We start from the raw sequence: 20,370 nt of genomic DNA, 5'->3' as shown, positions 1-20,370 counted from the left end.
AATCAATTTTCTTTTTTAAAAAATTATTTAGTGCTTTAGTAAAACTTTGTAATCATCAATTACATGACTATAGTATTAATGCATCTATTAGTATTCGCCGCTCGTCCATGAATAGTTCCTTGTTAAATTTTCATCCAGTAAATTCCTGTTTCCTGTTATCATCACTCATTAAACCCTTCCGGAAATCTGTGCTTGAAAACTTGTAAAGAACCCAAGTTTATAAATTGATTGGTTTGATGATTAATATCAGATTTTATCAAATTCTTTGCTTATACCATGAAAAAATCTTCAAATTGTGGTAAATTATCTTTGTACATCAAACCTAAGATAGCAAAACCTAGTTTAATTTTACTTGGGTTCTTTTAGTCTTTTCACTAATGGGTTCCGGGAAGAAGTATCATCACCATCATAATGATTATAATAATTTATTCCAGTATGGCTTAGAAAATGATTAAAATCCGCTGGATAAGAAACGGTTCTCAGCCATACTGAAAAATCATGTATAGCATCGTATTACAGATGATTTTCTACGAATATTAAAATATAAATAATAAAATTAATACCAGTTTTGTTAGACAGGGCCTTTGGCCCTTCGGTTCCATTTATACTGGTTTTAATCTTATAATGTTTCATTTTAATATCCGCGGAAAGCTGTCTATAATACGATGCGATAAATAACTATTATAACTCTTGTGATTTAATGCATAAAATAGTGACTGTAGTACCTGAAGACACAATAAATAAAATTTATAAAATATTTGATAAATTATTCTCATCTTTTTAAAAGCGAAGCTTTTTTTATAACTAGGGTTCCTATGACAACAAAGAACAATGTTATGAGCGAAGCATGTCTATAATAAAGTCCTTAAAATGTAAGTATGTTCTTAAACAATATTCTGTATTCAAGCAGTTTTTCAACAAATTCACTTATAATTCTTTTCGATTTGATACATCTATATTCTGCTTTGCTTTTATGGATGTTGTCATCCTTGTTTTAATAGAAAAACCAGAAATGATAAAACAGCCTTTTTAAATCAATCAAAGCAAACTAAACTAAATAAAACAATGAAAGTCTGAATAAGATAAGATAAGGATGGTAGCATCTTATAAAATAAATTAGAAAATCCGACAAATGGACATACCATACAGTATATGAATATTGATTATTGACTCTAGGGGCGTGGTAGCGCTTCGAGTACACTTTGATTGCATAACCTTTGTCTGAGAAGTCCAACTGTACATGGTAATAAGTTGCGCCTGTTTTGGGCCTAGGCATTCCCCCTACTCTATCTATTTATATCGCGCATCTGAGAGAGCAGCAGTAGGAATCATTTTTAACGTCTTTAGTTATGACTCTTTGTTGGACCGAGATTCGAACCTATCACCTTCCCGACGACTAGCGGATGCGCTCCTTGTTAAGCTATGGTCGCGGGTTTATATATTTATGTTAGCCAAGTTTTAAAATCATTTACAAAAAATCAAAGTTTTCTTTTTATAGGAGATTTGGGGTATAGTCCCTTTCGTGGCAACGCCCGTTCAGGGACGATTTGTCGTAATTTCAAAATGGCTTTTGATTGGTTATTTCAGGTTAGGTTAGGTTATATTGGGTTAGGTGATTGCCCCGCAGGGGCTAGAAATAGGAGAGAAGCTACTGTAAAAATACGAAGAAACGCCCCTTAAGGAGCATTGCCACGAAAGGGACTATACCCGAGATTTGAAAGTCAAGTTTTCCAGAAATGTCTCTCTTGTAAAGCAAAATTAAATCCTAAATGCTTTAATTTCTTTTCATAACAAATGAAATTAAATTAATAATGAAAGCCTAAATGAAACAAGGTCAAGGATGACAGCATCCATTAAAATCATAAATCAGACAAAGAGACAAACAAAAAAAGTATATGACTTGGTATAAGATTCTTAGCCAAATATAAAAATCTTTCTTTTTATAGAAGATTTGGGTATAGTCCCTTTTCTTGGCAACGCCTCTTAAGGGGCGTTTCTTCGTATTTTCGCAGTGGCTTTTCTCCTATTTCTATCCCCTGCGGGGGGCTCTAACCCTGCGGGGCCGATTGCCTAACCCTTCATGGCAATCACCTAACCTAAAATTAACAATCAAAAGCAATTTTGAAAATACGACGAATCGCCCCTTAAGAGGCGTTGCCACGAAAGGGACTATACCCGAAGATTTAAAATTCAAACTTCAACAAATGTCTATTTTATAGATTTGAATTAAATGTTTTGAATGTGTCTATTGATGCATCCTAAAGTCTTGGCATCATTTACTAATCAACAGTTTCCTAACAACCTGTACTATTCTAGAAAAAAAGCCTATTTTAAACAGGGAGGGAGGGGATATTGGATAATAAACAGGCACTCAACTTTTTAAAGAAATATTTCTCATTATTTTGCTTAGAAGCATTGGAGATTTAATTGGGTTGTTCTTGCATTCAGTGACCAAAGTTTTCCACCATTAGTTCAGGGTATATTTTGTGGCAATTTGGGATTACATGAATTACCGTTTATAGTCTTATTATATAAGATCTGTATTTTTATAACAATTTAAAAGTTATTAAAAGCGAAGCTTTTCTATAATTATTAAAAGCGAAGCTTTTCTATAATTAGGGTCGGTCCGTCCGTACGTCCGTACGTCCGTCCGTCCGTCCGAACGTCCGTAACGGATAGCTTTTTTCGTTAATTTTGGCATGTTAGAATTGTCCTATCGATTTCAAATTTTGCATAGTGATTCCTTTAGTAGTTAGGTACGATTTAGAAAGCGTAGCAACTCTATAATCATCACCAAAATCTCCGTACGTCCATTTTAAACATGTTGATTTTTTTACTTTTTTAACAACAAATTTTTATGTGATCTAATCATCCGATTGATCTGATTTTTGGTATATTAATTCCTGGGACAACAAAGTATAATTTAATAAGCGAAGCAACTCTATAATCAAGTCCTAAAAATGTAAGTATGTCCATAAACATTATCCTGAATCAAGCAGTTTTTCAACAAATTTACTTACAATTTTGCTTTGACTCTTATACATTTATATTATGATTATTCTGTTATGACACTATACAAGTGTTAATGTCCGTTTGTCCTACTGTTTCAGAGCTTCGCTTTATGGATGTTGTCATCCTTGTTTTTATTTATAATATACTAGCGGCTTCGCCCCTAGCCTCTAGGGGCTTCGCCCTATATAGTTTTGGGAAGTCAACCCTCCTTAATAGAAATATTCAAAAAAATATTCTTTGTTTAATTACTCTGTGGTAAAATTAAACCCAGGTTGTGCGCTTTAAGCACAAAAATTTTAATTTGTACAAATTAAACCCATGTTGTTTGCCATATACACAAAAATTTCAATTCGTAAAAATTAGACCTAGGTTGTTTGCATACACAAAAATTAGAATTAAAAAATAAATATTTGATTTTTTTTGGGGGGGGGGGGTGGATTCATGGGGGCTTCGCGCCATGTTGTAGTGGGGTTCCCCCACCCCAATTACTGGCTTTTGTTTTAAAAAAATTAAAAAAAAAATAATTTTTTATTTTTTGGGGGGTTGGGGTGTCCCACCCTCCAAGAAAATAGCTTAAAACCACCAGAGGACCAGTAGGTATATTCCCAGAAGGGTAGAGCCCATTTTGATCAGCAGTTACTGAGATTTTACAAAAAATGTAAAAAAAAAAATTTGGGGGGTTGGATTTTTTTATTTTTGGGGGGGTTGGGGGTGTCCCACCCCCCAAGAAAATAGCCTAAAACCACCACAGGACCAGTAGGTATATTCCCTGAAGAGTAGAATCCGATCAGTTCAGTGGTTACCGAGATCTTAAGGGACAGACAGGCAGACTGACAGACGGACAGACGGTCAGACGGACAGACGGACAGACATCAAGCTACTTTGTATTATAGATTAGGCAAAGTTGCGTGGCGGTGAAAGTAATTATTAGTTAAAGCTTTTGCTTATCAACAGGTGTAACAATGCACAATAATATCTCAAACTGTTCAGTATAGCCTAAAGCCTTGTATCTTTCCAAGACAGGATTAAGGCTATTTTACAGTAAGGAACCTAACTCTAAGATCTGAAAGTGTTCGAGAGATTTAATTGTATAATTGGTAATATTTTACTTGGGGTTTACTAACCTGGAGAATAGTTTAAAACCTGCATAGGAAAAAAAAGAAAGCTTCCAAGAGACTCACAGATTTGTTGGTATAGCTGTTTATGAGATCATAATAGACCAAGAGACACAAATACAATATATTAGATGGGAATAGCAAGGTTTGAAGAACACTAATGTGGTTCCTGCGTAAAGTTATAACACATTCATGTCAGATGCCAATATAAACTTAAATCAGGACAAACAATTCAAATTCATTGAATATCACATTTAATTTTATTTATGTTTTAATACAGAAAGTGTAAAACTTCTTCAATTACTGTCAATTGGTTTATGTTTCCATTTTAAACTCGTTTATTTTCAAGATTATGTTAGCATTGAGATTTATTGTTAAAGATGGTATTTGCCACAAAGGGAAAAGTTATGTAAGGACTTTTTCTAAGGATTTTATCTGCAATGCGACTTTCCCTCCTTCCGAGTAGCCTAAAATTTTCCCTGGACCAATATCAAACTTCACTAAAAATTGTGCTGCAATCAGGTCTGCACTTTTCCAGATCCTATACTGGACATACAGGTAGATATGCATTATTTTAGGAATTCTAAATAATCCTTATGTTTAGTAAAAGGATCTCTGTTCGTTTGTGTTTACTGAAGTTAGCTGAAGAACTAGCTAACCTCTGAACTGATATGGTTCTCCTTTACAGGGTGGCATCTTATAGATCCTGGAAATATTTTATCTATTTTGGGGGAGGGTACCATCACCCTCACAAGAGAAATCGCCACTTGAAAAATGACTCCCCAAAATTTTTAAAACCTTTTTTCTTTTTAAAGATACAATTGAAAGTTGGGGAGATGTCGACTTCCCCCTCCTCAAGGACCCTAGAGGCCTTCGGGGGGCGTAGCCGTTAGTATAAAAATAAAAAAACAAAAATTGATGAGATTTGTATAAAATTGTTGCAGTATTATTATGTAGAAAACTAAGATGAAATATGAAAAATTTCACCCACGGGAAATTTTATCTTATAACATATGAATGCAAAAACTTTTATATGGTAGCAATGATACTCTATAAGTACTTGTTGATTTCTCTAAAACTTGTTGAGTATTTGGAAGCAAGAAAAAGTGGCTCCACAGATTATGGCGTCATAGTCATACGATAGTATAGCTAATGAGAGGCCAGTATACACCAATTGTAAAATTTATGCTGGCCTCTTATTGGTTATTCTATCGTATGACGTCATAATCTGTGGGGCCACTTTTTCTTGCTTCGAGTATTTGCCTGAAATAATCGTTTTGTCAACACATGAATTAAGTTACATTGGCATTTTTAGAATAGGGCTCGAGCCAAGGACTTTTTTTTGGTAGGGGTAATTTAAGTTTTTGAAGCCCTAAAAATTTTACCCCAAATGGATTAGAAACGGTTATTACCACTTATTACAGCCCAACCCTCTTGTACATCCTTGTAATGTTGGGTCTGATTTCGACAACTACTATATCACATCTTTTAAATACATCTTATAAAAAAATTGAAGAAAATTTCTTTGACTTTAAAAAGGTAAAATTATAAAAATCTATCAATCTACATCCCTTAGGTTTTATATCCTCGTAGTTGCATATTCTCTGGATATCATCAGCCTTGTTAAATTGGAAATAAAACAAGCATTAACAATTTTAAGTATTGTTTAAACAAGTAATGCATTCTGTAGATTATATTTATTGGTGGAAATGTTTGTACAACAAACCAATTAGTTTAATAAAATGTTTAATTAGTATAATCAAAAGTACATTGCCCCTTCTCTCACTGTGTTCCAATGAAGTAAGTAAGAAATTTAAAAAGAAAGCTAGTTTGATTGGCGACTATCAAAGTGCATCGGCTAGAATAAGATAAACAAGAATGGAAACTTACATAAAAGTGAAGCTTAAAAGATATTAAAACTATTCGAATATCGGATATCCAGCTGGATATCCGGTAATTCACAAATATTTAGAAGAAAAAAAATCATAAATATATATGACATAATTACTTGAATACATGATGCTTAATATGTACTTAAATTTCAAGACTTTATTATAGAGATGTATCGCTTTTAACATTTAATCTTCCTAGGAATCCATATTCCAAAAATCCAGTGAATGGAAAGATTTAGACTTATAAAATATTATGTTTATATGAAGCCAAAAAACCATCATGTTTCCAATGGACAGACATACAGAATTTTTGGTAATGATTATAGAGTTGCTATACTTTCTAATTGGTCCCTAACTGATTCAGGAATCATATGCCAAGTTTGAAATCGATAAGACCATTTTAAAATGCTTAGATTTACGTAGAGATATCTATTACAGATAAACTGGCCGAGCCTAATTGTAAAACATATATCAGGCCATTTAGAGATATAACTTTACTGTGAAATTAGATAGTCAAGTATTTCTAGAAATTACCTCGCCATTGTCTACAGGCAGATGAAGAAAAGGAAAGGACTTATAGTTACACCAGGGAGAAGGGATATTTAGTCCTACAATCTAAATGAAATAATCGATGGCTTTCCTCCAAGTTTTCAGTCAAGCAGACAACCCCTCACCTTATTTTGAAATAAATTTGAAAGATGTGGGGGGGGGGTTGTTACTTTTTCTTGTGTTAGTGTTTGAATTTTGCTTTTTATTGTTCCTGGCATATCCCAGGCATATTTTAAAAAAGTAAAATAGTTGAGACTTGCGTAGATTGACCCTTCTGAAATGAAGCTTTTTAGCGTGACTTTATAAAATGACTTCAAACTTGCCTACCATTGGTCAATTAAAATGTATACTGGCCTTACATTGGTAGTTCAGTCTGTGTATTTGCCTATTGGTCATTTGTATTTATGAATAAATGTGATAATTGGACCCTTTTGCTCAGAAATAAAATGAAACTCTCCTTCTCTCTCGTCCTCTCCATCTCTAGCTGTCTATGTCCCGGGAGGGAGGGGACAATAGCTTGTTTATTGCACTAGTTCCCAAGTTTTCAGATAATCTTTTCTTATTCGTTGTCTCAACAACTGTGGGGACTTTAATTGAATTTCGATGTGATGGTTCATTAAGTTGAGTGTTCAACCCATATTTATAATCAAAAGAAGGGTTATTTTTGTGTATCATCATTTTGGATATGCATAAATTTCTCGGCCATTGTCTTATCCCTTAAGATACCTGCTATCCTCTCTATCTATAGCTGTCTATTTCTCTATCTTTTCCCCTCCAAAGTCTTAAATTAAAACAAGACCTGTGTAGAAAGCTAGAGCAATCTTCCATCCAAGCTTAGCCCTAGTCCTAGACGTAAAAGAAAGCTACAACTATCTTCCATCTAAAACTTTAGCATGTGTTCAAGATAATAGTTGAGAAAAAACAAGGATGGCAACATCCATAAAAGCGTAGATCATTAAATAAGACTGCAATTCAGGAAAGGATAAATAATATTTAGTAGCTTTTGATTGGTTATTTTAGGTTAAGTACATATTAATGATTGGCCCGCAGGGTTAGAGCCTCCCTAGGGGCTAGAGATAGGAGAAAACGAAGTTGCAGGTTTCGTCGCATTTGTAAAGTAGCTTTTGAAAGGTTATTTTAGGTTAGGTTAGGTTAGAAAATAGGTCCTGCAGGATTAGAGCCCCCCCGCAGGGGCTAGAAATAGGAGAAAGGTCAATGTGAAAATACGACGAAACCCGCTACTTCTTATTCTTTCCATGATCCGAATAATTATCTAAAATATAAAAATGCAATCATAATCATAATGTTTTAAAGGGACCTACTAACTTGGTGCTTATTATATAGCTGCTGCGCTTTTAAATTTATGCCTAATTATTACAGGAATCATTATGCCAATTTTAAAATCGATATGACAATTATAAGAGCCATAAAAGCTGTCTGTTATCTTCGGACGCACGGACTGACCCTAATCATAAGAAAGCTTTCCTTTTAAAGATTGATAAAAATTGGAGAAAGCAAGAGATTAAATTGAAGAACGGGGAAATGGAATTTTTAAGCTGGCTTAGGAAGTCAGAAGAAAGCTCATAAGAGGGAGGGGTTTCTAAATTACTTAATCTGGAAGTGTAGCGACGTTGAACGGGGGTAAGGGTATCCAAATGGGTAGGTTTTAGGTAAATGGGGTTCATGCTATGGAGCTCCTAAAGTAATTGAAGAAGGGAATTAAATGTATTTTACCCAACCTCTATCTCCACCCCTAAATATATGTTTAATTAATGTAAGTTTTATATTCCTCCTTCACTCTCACCTCTTGGAAATTCTTGTATCTGGGTTTTATTGATCAACTTGAAGAAAAAAGGAAGATGACCCAAAATACTAAAAAGTGTCTTAACCCAGGTATCTTAAGGGATAAGACAATGAACGACAAATTGATTTACATCTCCAATAATGATTTTTTAAAATTACATTTTCTGTAGAATAAAATTATTGGTTAAAAAGTTTTGACCAACCAACCAATCAAAATTCAACAAAAGTACGCAAATTCTTTAAGATAAAGTATAAAACTTTGGGTACCAGTGTAATTTACAACCTATTGTCTCCTCCTTCCCTGGATAGCTCAGACCCAAATTTGAGAAAGGAAGTGTTGTGGAAGAGAAAGTAGCGGCCAGGTATGTGCGGTGGTGGGTTATTAAAGGGTCCGATTTTGTATTTTACGTATTTTAAAATTTTCTCGAGGTTTACAAATATGTTTTCAAAAGGTTCTACTACGAAAATGTAAAAAACATAGGGATTCTTTTAAAATATTAATATAATATTTAAAGTCGTAGTTTTTTTTAGTAATTGGAATTGTACTCTTTAAACCTGCCTAGAATCTTGGATTACAGGGTCACCTTGAGTGCGTCTCAATATAATGCTTTCCTGAAGCAAAACGTAGGAATCTAACAGGATAAGACAATGGTCGATAAATTTATGTACATCCCCAATGATGATTCACAAAATTACCCCTTCTTTAGATTACAATTAGTTGTTGAAACGTTTGGACACTTAACTTAATAGAGATTTGATAAAAGTCCCAAAAGTTGTTAAGTCAACGAATAAGAAAACATAATCATTAAACTTTGGAGACTAGTGTAATAAACAGCCCAATGTGCCCTTCCTCCCAGAGCAAAACTACTCTTCAAATAAAATTTGTTAGTCTGTTTATGTGTTATGCTTATTGCATTTAACTAACGTCTTTTTTTATATATATCTCACGAGTTTAATAGTTAATTGCTTCGCCTCTAGTCACTAGGGGAGGTGGGGATGTAAGGAAAAATTTTCCCGAAAAGTATAACCCATTTGGATCAGCAATTTCCGAGATCTTTAGCTTCAAAAAACCTTTATACTTTACATTCAATTTTTTAAGATCTGAGGTGAATTCTTAAAAAACTTTTGCTCCACTAAAATCAGTTTGCCCCACTAAAATCAGTAAGGCAAACTAAAAATTAAGAGGGGAAAATTTTGCCTCACTAAAATTTTAGTTGGGCAAACTGATTTTTCTGGGGCAAAAGTTTTTTTAAGAATTCACCTCAGTTCTATTGAAGCAATTGTAATGAATGAAAAATGTTTTTTATCTCTATATTTTAATTAATGATTTTTTTTTCTTTGACGGCAAAATATTTTTTGTAATTTAATTGAGGTGCTTTGTTATAGTTGGAGAAGCCGCAAAAGTGTTATTTTGTTGTTTAAATTAAATAATTTAAACATAAGGAAGTCGCAATGTTTGAAATAAAGAAATAAGGATGAGATGGAAGGGGGGGGGGTCCAAAATTATGCTCATTACTTCTCCTCATCTTTACCTTAGGTAGCTGCAGCTCCAGGGGTTCTCGATCACTTCCGAAATTAAAATTATCTTAAGTAATATTAGAGGCTTTGTGTGAAGAATGAGTTTGAAGGTTCCCCTTTATTTTGTACTGGTGGGTACGCCCCTAGAGGCCACTAGGGGCTCTTGAGGAGGAGGGGGGGGGGGGTGAATAGAAATAACCTAATTTTTATTTCAGATTTAAAAAGAATATGTAAAAAAAAAAGAATTTTGAAGGGGGGAAGGGGGTGGATTTTTTGTTTAAGAAACTTTTTTTTTGGAGGGTAGGGTATTTGTTTTTGTGGCTATATTTAGTGTTACAAACAGACAAACATACAAACATCATAGTACTTTATTATAAGGATTGATAATTTTTTTAATAGCAGTTCGTGAGATTGCCAATATGCCAATTTATTGAAAGTTTATATAATAACATTAAATCATTATACGGAACTGATTGAACAGTGATTGGAGAAAGGGGGAATAAAAAAGGTAAACGACACGGCTTAGGAAGTCAAGACAGAATGAAGATTCACTTATTAGAATAGAGGCTCAACCCATAAATATTAACAAAGACGATTATAGCTCAAAAAAGTTGGTTCTTTATTGCACTTTAATTAGAGTCATATGTAGTTCTTTGAATCGCTACTTTTAACTTTAGAGGATTTTTATTTATAATATTGGAGTATTTTTTTGTTTGAAAATTTAGGAGTTATTGTCCATAAATTAGTTGATATTATTCATGCAGTTAACAACAAGTTAAAAGAAAACATATTAATTGTAGTTTACAACTACGATGGACATACGGACATTCTCTAGTTAAAGAGTGGCTACACTGCTAAAAGTTATATTTTATCTGTTTATCTATCTATTTCTTGTAGCTGTATTATCATTGAAGACTCCAATACGAGAGAAAGCTCTCAAGTAGGAGAAATATGTACATATGTGTATGTGAGTGTGTGTGTGTTAGGAGTGTGTGTGTGTGTGTGTATAGGTGAATTTCTCAGGGAGAAAGGGGACATTGGGTTGTTAATTACACTAGTCCCCAAGTTTTATGATAAGATTTTAGAAAACGTTGATTTAACAACTCTGGGAACTTTTATTGAATATTTATTGGTTGGTTATGCTAAATGTCCAAATGTTTCAACCACTAATTGTTATTTACAAAAGGGGTAAAATTGTACATTATCATTGGGAATGTACATCAATTTATCGGCCATTATCTTATCCCTTTAGATCCCTGTGAATTTCTATATAATTGTTGAGAGAAGGAGGTAAAATAGGAAATATTCGGAGGAGACAAAAGTTACTGAGGTCATGTGAAAAACGCTTAAAGCTACAGGATTTTCTTAATATAAAAGAGGCAGAAATATGTGTATTAAAGCTTTTTAGATTAATTTTCTTCGCCTCCTTTTTAGGGAGGTAATATATAGGACAATAATCTACATTAAACCCCTTTACTTTTTTTTCTCTTATTAAACTTACACAATAAATTGTGGGGGGGGGGGGGGCGGGGGGGATCCGACCTTTCCAATAGATGAAGCTAGCCTGAGCAACTACCAATCTCTATACATATATAAAATGTAAAAATGTAGATGTAATTAATTATCCAATTTTATTTCAAAGTGTTTTAATCAGTGTTTAATTTAAAAATGATATATATTTTTAAAAATCATGTCCACCCCATTGTTTGTCCCAGAGTCTAATTGAAAAGATTGTTGAGTATATGTAGGATGGAAATTTAGGAGTTTCATTCAGTGTGTGTGTGTGTGACTCCTCTAGGAGCCGGACGGAGAAAAAGGTGAGACGAGAGAATCACACACACACACACACACACACACACACACACACACACACACACAGATGAGCAGGTCGGATTGCTTAGAGTAGCGTCAGTTTGAGTAGAAATATCTCCAGCTTTCCTTCCAAAGCATAAAGTTAGATGCTTCACATCTTTATACAGTCAAGTTAAAATTCATAAATAGCAAAGTGAAGAATTTTGAATTTATAAAACAGTGAAAAATAATAAAGAACAAATGAGGGATTTGTAAGATTAGCTGCTCTTTAAACCTTATGGCCAAATTAACCAATTAAATTTATATTTTGGAAGGATTTATACGGTTTTACACTTATATACCAAATATAAAAAAAAAGGTTTTGATTAAAACATGATTCTCTGTTTCTAATGTACCTCTTAATAGATAATTTTTTATGCCAAATTAAAGATTGATAATTTGGTAGTTGTGTGTGGCCACTAGTTAGTGAACTCTGAGAGCTCGCCTAGGCGGCCAGCTCATCATTACACCCCCCTCACCACTTCCCTTTGTCCCCTTCCTCTATTTTCCCTTCCCCTCTCTTCGTGTGGCTAGGGCTCTGGTTACAAGATGAGAGGGTATGATGGAGTGGGAGGGAGAGAGTGAGTTAGTGTGAAGAGAAATATTGTATACAGGATACACTTACAAAGGCTGGTCATATATTCATACCTATCTACACACATACACACACACACACACTTACACACACACACACAAACGCACTGCGCACATTCACACTTTGAGATTCCTTCATTCAGTTCATTCTATTTTCAGCACTCTTCCTTAATTTTTATTTTGAATAAGTTATGGTGAAAATGAAATTTGTGCATACATTCAATTTAAAAATCCGCCAATAATTTTTGATTTTATCTTTAGAAAATAAAATCCAAGTGAAAAAAAAATTGTCCAATAACCAGTGACCGCTGGGAGTGTTGATAGCCCAGTTGTTGATGACCGAATGAGCGGGCAAGAGGGTTCAGGTTTGGTTGCTGGTGTCCCGCAATACCTGGCAGGATACCCTTATCTATTTGTCAGGTTAGTTGATAAAAAATAACAGTAAATTTTAATACAGAAACTATCGAAATATTTTAAATCTGGTCTGGAATTATATAAAAAATCTTAAAACAAAAACAGAAAAACAACTAATTGGAAATACTCTAAATATGAAATTGTTTTTCTTATGTACATTGTACATATATCATATATCTATAATACAAAATATATCTTGATGTCTGTCCATCTGAAGCTTAAGATCTCAGTAACCACTGAACTGATGGGCTCTACTCTTCAGGGATTATACCTACTGGTCATCTGGTGGTTTAAGGCTATTTTCTTGGGGCGTGGGACACCCCCAACACACCACCCCCCCCAATTTTTTTAGGCAGTTAATTTAAAATGTATTGGTGGCAGCACCAGAGGTACTTAATTTTTTTTTAAATTACCTCTTGGGACAAAGCCCCTACATGCTAGGGGCGAAGCCGCTAGTATAGTATATTTTGGTGTATTTCTTGTGTTGTTTAACTTGGTTAGTTTCAATATTAGATCTAATATAAATGGATAATTTATAAGAGAAGGAGACTCTAGTATTGTAGCCAGGGGCGTCCAAGCTTTTTTATTTGGGGGGGGGGGGGGAGTTAATCTTTATTTCATAGAGGCATTTCTTTTTATTTGGGGGGCGGTAAAAATTGAAAATCCAAAACTCTAATCTCTAATTATTTATCAAATTTCAAATTCTTTTCTTATTATTGCTTTGCTGTTTATCAAAATGGTCAGTATTGTGAATCAACGAACGAAATTGATATTTAAAACTTTTTTAATACTGCATCCATAAATATTAAAAAGTCGAGACAGCACAAGATATAATTTATGTCTGATTACCTTTACCCAGTGATATAGAGGGAAAGATCAATATAATGTAAAACAGTACAAGATAGGATTTATATCTGATTACCTTTCATATAAATATACAGAGATATAGAGGGATAGAACAATAGAATATAATTGAATCCACGTGTCTTTGAAAATAATGTGAAAAGAACTAATATACATTGATATTTCTTAATTGTAGATAATTTTTGCTGATATAATTTGATATTCATGTTTATTATTCATAATTAAACCTAAATTCATGGTTTGCTTTCCTTTACTATCTGAACAGATACTGGTATAAAATTAAAGCAGCAAAAAGACTTTTTTTAATAACCTGACAGAAATTAGCGGTTTCCCTTATGTTAGAAAGGGATCGCCAAAAACTTTCGTAGGGATTACACCCCGCAGGACTAGAGTATGGGAAAAAGGGTGGGGGGTCTGTGGTCTATTTATAAAGATACGAATAAATCACATAAATATCGAAGTAAATTGTCCAAAAAACTCCCTGAATCTCATTTTAATTGCGAAAATGCAAGCTATAACTGTATAAAACAGACATTACATCTTTCTATACACCATAGACGTCCATTTAAAATTTACCCCTACCCTGGGGGTGCCGTAGGCACCCCCAACCATTTAGGAGGGGGTATTTACCCCCCCCAAATAATTTTGGGGGGGTAAATACCCCCCCAAAATAAAAAATCTCTAATAAAAAAAAATTTTTGCGCGCTTCGCGCGCATTTTTAATACTATATATTTAATAAAATTTTAATTACCCCCCCCAAAAATTTTACCCCGGGGGTAAAATTTGGGGGGGGGGGGTAAACTAAATTTACCCCTGCCAACAGATTTCAGGGGGGGTAATTACCCCCCCCCCCCAAGCAAATTTTACCCCCGGGGTAAAAAGTATAGGGGGGTTAAAAAAAATTTAACCCCCCCCCCCCCAAAAAAAAACGAATTACCCCCCCCCTTAAAAAATTGTTACCCCCCCCCAAAAAAAAAGCTTGGACGCCCCTGCTATACACTCTAATATTCGTTTGTCTAACGTTCTATTCAATAATAAGTAAAACTGCTTATATGATTTTTGCGGAAGAACTTATTTGCATAAAAACATTGCAGAATTGATACGACACCTACAATAAGTCTTATAGATAATTGATATGTCATAGTATTACAAATTATCAATGAAAACTTATTATTAGAATCCTCATATAAAAGGTATGTCTGTCCGTCTGTATGTCAGGATCTCAGTAACCGCTGCACTGTTATAGATTTCCTTTGAAGTTATGAAGTTGTTTAAAATGCCTATAAAAAATGACGCTGTATCATCCAAATGATCAATGATAGGCTAATTCACAGACTAAATTACCAATGACGTGTATACTTTTCAATTGACCAATTGTATGCCACTATGGCGTCATTTTATATGCACTTTAAAAAGCTTCAACAGTAATAGGTTCAGTAAGGGTTAATAACCATTTCCTCCACTATCCCATGATAAATTGTCCCTATAAAATATGCCCCCCCCCCACCATTTTTTTAAAAAGAGGAGGGTCGACTTAACCTCCCATCCTCTTTTCTTAAGTGCTCCTAGAGGCTAGTATAGGTATAAAATATAAATGATACAGACATAATAATATCTGATTGTACGAGTAGTTTGGAATGATATTTAATATGAGAAAGTCAAAATTATTTTTAAATAAGAGATTGGCCGGTTAAAAATACAATTTGGGACAAATATTCTGTAAATAGAAATTTTTGATAAAAAAGATAAAAAACAAGCCAATCTACATGGTTGAAAAACTTCATAAACATTATATTTTATTATATTGTTAAACTCACTAAGACGACATTCATATCTTATCACTCTTATTCATAAAGTTTTAGATTCTATTAAGGCATATTTAAATTTCTTTATTTCAAATTGTTTGATGATAAATTTTTTACTTGTTACCACTTTGATTTCCTTATGTATGCATTTCTGTTGAACTTTATGAAGAATGATTTTTTTTATAATTTAAGCAGTTTTGTATATATTTTTAGCTTGCTAACTGCTTTTCATTTGATCAATCCTAAGATATTACATACTATTTGATATTAAAAGATCGAAGAATAAATCTTTTTCTCGTATTTATTCGAATCCGGTGGATAGGAACCGGTTCTCATCCATACGAAAAAACTATGTCTAGCATCGTATTATATCCAGTTTTCTACGAATATAGAAATGTACAATCACAAGATTAAAACTAGTTTTTTTAGCCGGTGACTTCGGCACCACAGGGCTAAAAAAACTAGTTTTAATCTTATAATTGTACATTATATATCCGCGGAAAGCCGTTTATAATACGATACGAGAAATAACTATTACTTCATATTATTAAATAAATTTCAAAGTAACAATCATTGCTTAAATTAAAGGCTCGGCAGCCGCGCCTTCTATCTATCTTGCTCACACTAAAACTTTAATCTTTCTTCTCCCTAAATATCAAAACTTATGACATGTTTAGTAAATGTACTTGATGTTTTAACAACAATAACATGGTACTCTATGGTTAGTGTGTTTGGGTGTACCATGTTTTAGTACCATGTTATTGTTGTTAAAACAACAAGTACATTTGCTAAACATGTCATAAGTTTTGATATTTAGGGGAGAAAGACTAAACTACATAACTTTTGTGTCACTTTGAGGAAGACGACTCCTGTGACGTCATATAAATTTGAGGAAGACGACTCCTGTGACGTCATATAAATTTCGGAAAATAAAAGGGAAGGGGGGAAGAAAATCTCTACAAAAGAGATGGGAGAAAAGGGAATCGTCTTCCTCCAAAGTGACACAAAAGTTATGTAGTTGAGTCTTTCTCATTTAGGGAAAAGAAAGATTCCGATTATTTGTGTACTGTTTGTCAGAAGAACCAGAAAGATTATCAGCTGCAAGATCACTTGTTCAAGGGTCACAGAGCTAATACCATCAAGGTAAATTTAAAGTCCAGATTGGTGATTTCCCTCAATGTGCCTATCATGTACTGAACCCCCCCCCCCCCCATTCTTAATTTTAATAGAAAATTAGTTATTGTGCGGAGCCTATACATGCAGAGTCCTAACCCTGAGAGGTTACCCATTACAAAATACAACCTAACCTTACCTAAAGTAATAAACCAAACAAAAAAATCCCCCCCACGCCCTTTATTTCAATTAATTTTAAAACAAGGCACTTTAAGAAAAAGCGCCCTTTATATAATTTGGTTTATAATACTATTACTACTCAAAATAACATTAGTGTTATAATTGACTTACTTGAAATATTTTTAGGACTCCTTTGTAGAGTTAAAAGCTTTCAAGACAGAGAAAGAAAGAGAGGCTTCGCGAACAGATCCAGTGGTTGTGACTGTTTGTATCATATGCTGGGCTAAACTTAATAATAAAGCTGAAATGTTTCTGCATAGGTGAGTCATTCCTATATTCCTGCCCCCCCTTTCTTTGCGTTTTTATAAAAAAAGTCTTTTTGTGATATGAGAAAAACTGCCAAATTATAAGGTTTCTATCATTGTAACTTTATTTTTTTTTTCATTTTAGGGAGACTTGTAAAACCAATGGCTTTGATGGACTGAATGGAGATATGAACAGGTAATATATTATTATTTACAACAATAGAGTGTTGAAAGTAGAGTAGCTTTGTTTCAGAAATTGAGTCAAATTCCTTTTTTACTCTTTCATTATTATAAGACCCATTGATCGTAAGGGATTAGACAATGGGTTAAAAATTGATATACATCCCTATATAACCAATCAAAATTTAGTAAAAGTACCCAAAGTTTTTGAGCTAATGAATGAGATACGCGGTTTTAAAACTTTGTGTACTAGAGTTATTAACAGTCCAATGACCTCTCCCTTCCTGATTAGAACTTTTCTTTTATTTTACAGCTGAATATATAGAATATTGGTGTAAAAAGTCAGGGAGGGAGGGGACATTGTGCTGTTCATTACACTAGTTCCCAAAGTTGTATAATACGTTTTCTTATTCGTTGGCTCAACAACTTTGGGGACTATTTTGAATTGTTAGTTCATCATATTTAGTGTCCAAACGTTTCAACCACTAATTGTAATATATAGAAGAGGTAATTACTAATTTTGTGTATCAGCAGCAGGGGTGTACATCAATTATCGGCCATTGTCTTATAGCTTTAGATCCGCTGTTAAAAACTATAAATTTTGATTCCTAATAAATTTTGTATTTTTAGCATGGAGGATATAGATGATAGGGATATCAATGGAGTTAGTCCACCCCCACATTTTCAACCAGAGGTAATCCAAATTTAAATTAGAAGGTTGAAGCTGTTTATATTGCCTATAAAAATGACGGAATACATTATAAAGGTCAAATAATTGGTCGATACATAGAATAAATTTTAATGGCAAGGCAATATACATTTGAATTGACCAATGGTAGGCCAGTATGACGTCATTTTTTATAGTTACTATAAAAAGCTTCAAAAGGGTTTAAAGAGTAATAATTTATGCTAAAAGATGAAAGGGAAAATGAAAAACGATACTAAATGAGCTAAACAAATTTAGTAGACCTCGATTGCTAATCATGAAATTGGTCTAGAGAGTAAGTTCAATCAAGCCACATAAGTTAGAATGTGTACACAATGTTACTTTATAATTTTAGGTGATTATTGACACAGAGGATGATAAGTTTGAGTCCCCTGGGTTCTCTGGTTTAACTATTTCAGGTTTGTCTAATTTTCCTCACTAAAGTATCATTGTTAGGATAAAATGTATTGTTTTATTCTACCTTTTTCCAACTCAACACTTCAGAGATCTAAAGGGATAAGAAATTGGCCGATAAACTGATACACATTCTCAATGATAATACACAAAATTACCCCTTCTGTAGATTACAATTAGTGGCTGAAACGTTTGGACACTCCAAATTCGTTGAACTAACGAGTTAGAAAACGTCCCTGTCAATACTTAAAAAATATATTAAACTTTTATTTGTATATTATTCTATCCCTGAATTATAATAGGTGAAGGTAATCCTGTTTACATTTCTCAGTGTATCCAATGTTCCCTGTGTGCCTTGGTTCTATCTCTATATCCCTGAACTATTCTAGGTGAAGGTGATCCTGTTTACACTTCTCAGTGTATCCAATGTTCCCTGTGTGCCATGGTTCTATCTCTATATCACTGAACTATTCTAGGTGAAGGTGATCCTGTTTACACTTCTCAGTGTATCCAGTGTTCCCTGTGTGCCATGGTCCTATCTCTATATTCCTGAACTATTATAGGTGAAGAAGATCCTGTTTACACTTCTCAGTGTATCCAGTGTTCCCTGTGTGCCATGGTTCTATCTCTATATTCCTGAACTATTATAGGTAAAGGTGATCCTGTATATACTTCTCAGTGTATCCAGTGTTCCCTGTGTGCCATGGTTCTATCTGTATATCCCTGAACTATTATAGGTGAAGGTGATCCTGTTTACACTTCTCAGTGTATCCAGTGTTCCCTGTGTGCCATGGTTCTATCTCTATATTCCTGAACTATTATAGGTGAAGGAGATCCTATATACACTTCTCAGTGTATCCAGTGTTCCCTGTGTGCCATGGTTCTATCTCTATATCACTGAACTATTCTAGGTGAAGGTGATCCTGTTTACACTTCTCAGTGTATCCAGTGTTCCCTGTGTGCCATGGTCCTATCTCTATATTCCTGAACTATTATAGGTGAAGAAGATCCTGTTTACACTTCTCAGTGTATCCAGTGTTCCCTGTGTGCCATGGTTCTATCTCTATATTCCTGAACTATTATAGGTAAAGGTGATCCTGTATATACTTCTCAGTGTATCCAGTGTTCCCTGTGTGCCATGGTTCTATCTGTATATCCCTGAACTATTATAGGTGAAGGTGATCCTGTTTACACTTCTCAGTGTATCCAGTGTTCCCTGTGTGCAATGGTTCTATCTCTATATTCCTGAACTATTATAGGTAAAGGTGATCCTGTATATACTTCTCAGTGTATCCAGTGTTCCCTGTGTGCCATGGTTCTATCTCTATATCACTGAACTATTATAGGTGAAGGAGATCCTGTTTACACTTCTTAGTGTATCCAATGTTCCCTGTGTGCCATGGTTCTATCTCTATATCACTGAACTATTATAGGTGAAGGTGATCCTGTATATACTTCTCAGTGTATCCAGTGTTCCCTGTGTGCCATGGTTCTATCTGTATATCCCTGAACTATTATAGGTGAAGGTGATCCTGTTTACACTTCTCAGTGTATCCAGTGATCCCTGTGTGCCATGGTTCTATCTCTATATCACTGAACTATTATAGGTGAAGGTGATCCTGTATATACTTCTCAGTGTATCCAGTGTTCCCTGTGTGCCATGGTTCTATCTCTATACCACTGAACTATTATAGGTGAAGGTGATCCTGTTTACACTTCTCAGTGTATCCAGTGTTCCCTGTGTGCTATGGTTCTATCTGTATATCCCTGAACTATTATAGGTGAAGGTGATCCTGTTTACACTTCTCAGTGTATCCAGTGATCCCTGTGTGCCATGGTTCTATCTCTATATCACTGAACTATTATAGGTGAAGGTGATCCTGTTTACACTTCTCAGTGTATCCAATGTTCCCTGTGTGCCATGGTTCTATCTCTATATCACTGAACTATTATAGGTGAAGGTGATCCTGTTTACACTTCTCAGTGTATCCAATGTTCCCTGTGTGCCATGGTTCTACCCTCTACCTCGTATCTATCTCATCTTAGGTAAGATT

The 20,370-nt window shown here is 34.2% G+C and overlaps 1 protein-coding gene across 3 annotated transcripts in view; it reads left to right on the top strand.

Moving 5' to 3' along the window:
• The first annotated feature begins 12,599 nt into the window (after positions 1-12,599).
• Positions 12,600-20,370, top strand: part of LOC145321642 (uncharacterized) — a 42,021-nt gene continuing 34,250 nt past the window's right edge. For all 3 annotated transcript variants that reach the window (XM_080163129.1, XM_080163128.1, XM_080163127.1), the window contains exons 1-7: positions 12,600-12,754; positions 16,456-16,561; positions 16,898-17,031; positions 17,162-17,212; positions 17,827-17,890; positions 18,258-18,321; positions 20,272-20,362. In XM_080163129.1, the coding sequence (XP_080019255.1) occupies positions 12,678-12,754; positions 16,456-16,561; positions 16,898-17,031; positions 17,162-17,212; positions 17,827-17,890; positions 18,258-18,321; positions 20,272-20,362 (587 nt within the window). In that variant the 5' untranslated portion in view covers positions 12,600-12,677. The remainder of the gene's footprint in view (positions 12,755-16,455; positions 16,562-16,897; positions 17,032-17,161; positions 17,213-17,826; positions 17,891-18,257; positions 18,322-20,271; positions 20,363-20,370) is intronic.

Source organism: Acartia tonsa, chromosome 6, assembly GCF_053477335.1.
Source record: "Acartia tonsa isolate MP-2025a chromosome 6, ASM5347733v1, whole genome shotgun sequence".
Classification (NCBI taxonomy): domain Eukaryota; kingdom Metazoa; phylum Arthropoda; class Copepoda; order Calanoida; family Acartiidae; genus Acartia; species Acartia tonsa.
Note: the sequence above shows the minus strand (reverse complement) of the source record. Positions and strands in the feature narration are given on the sequence as shown.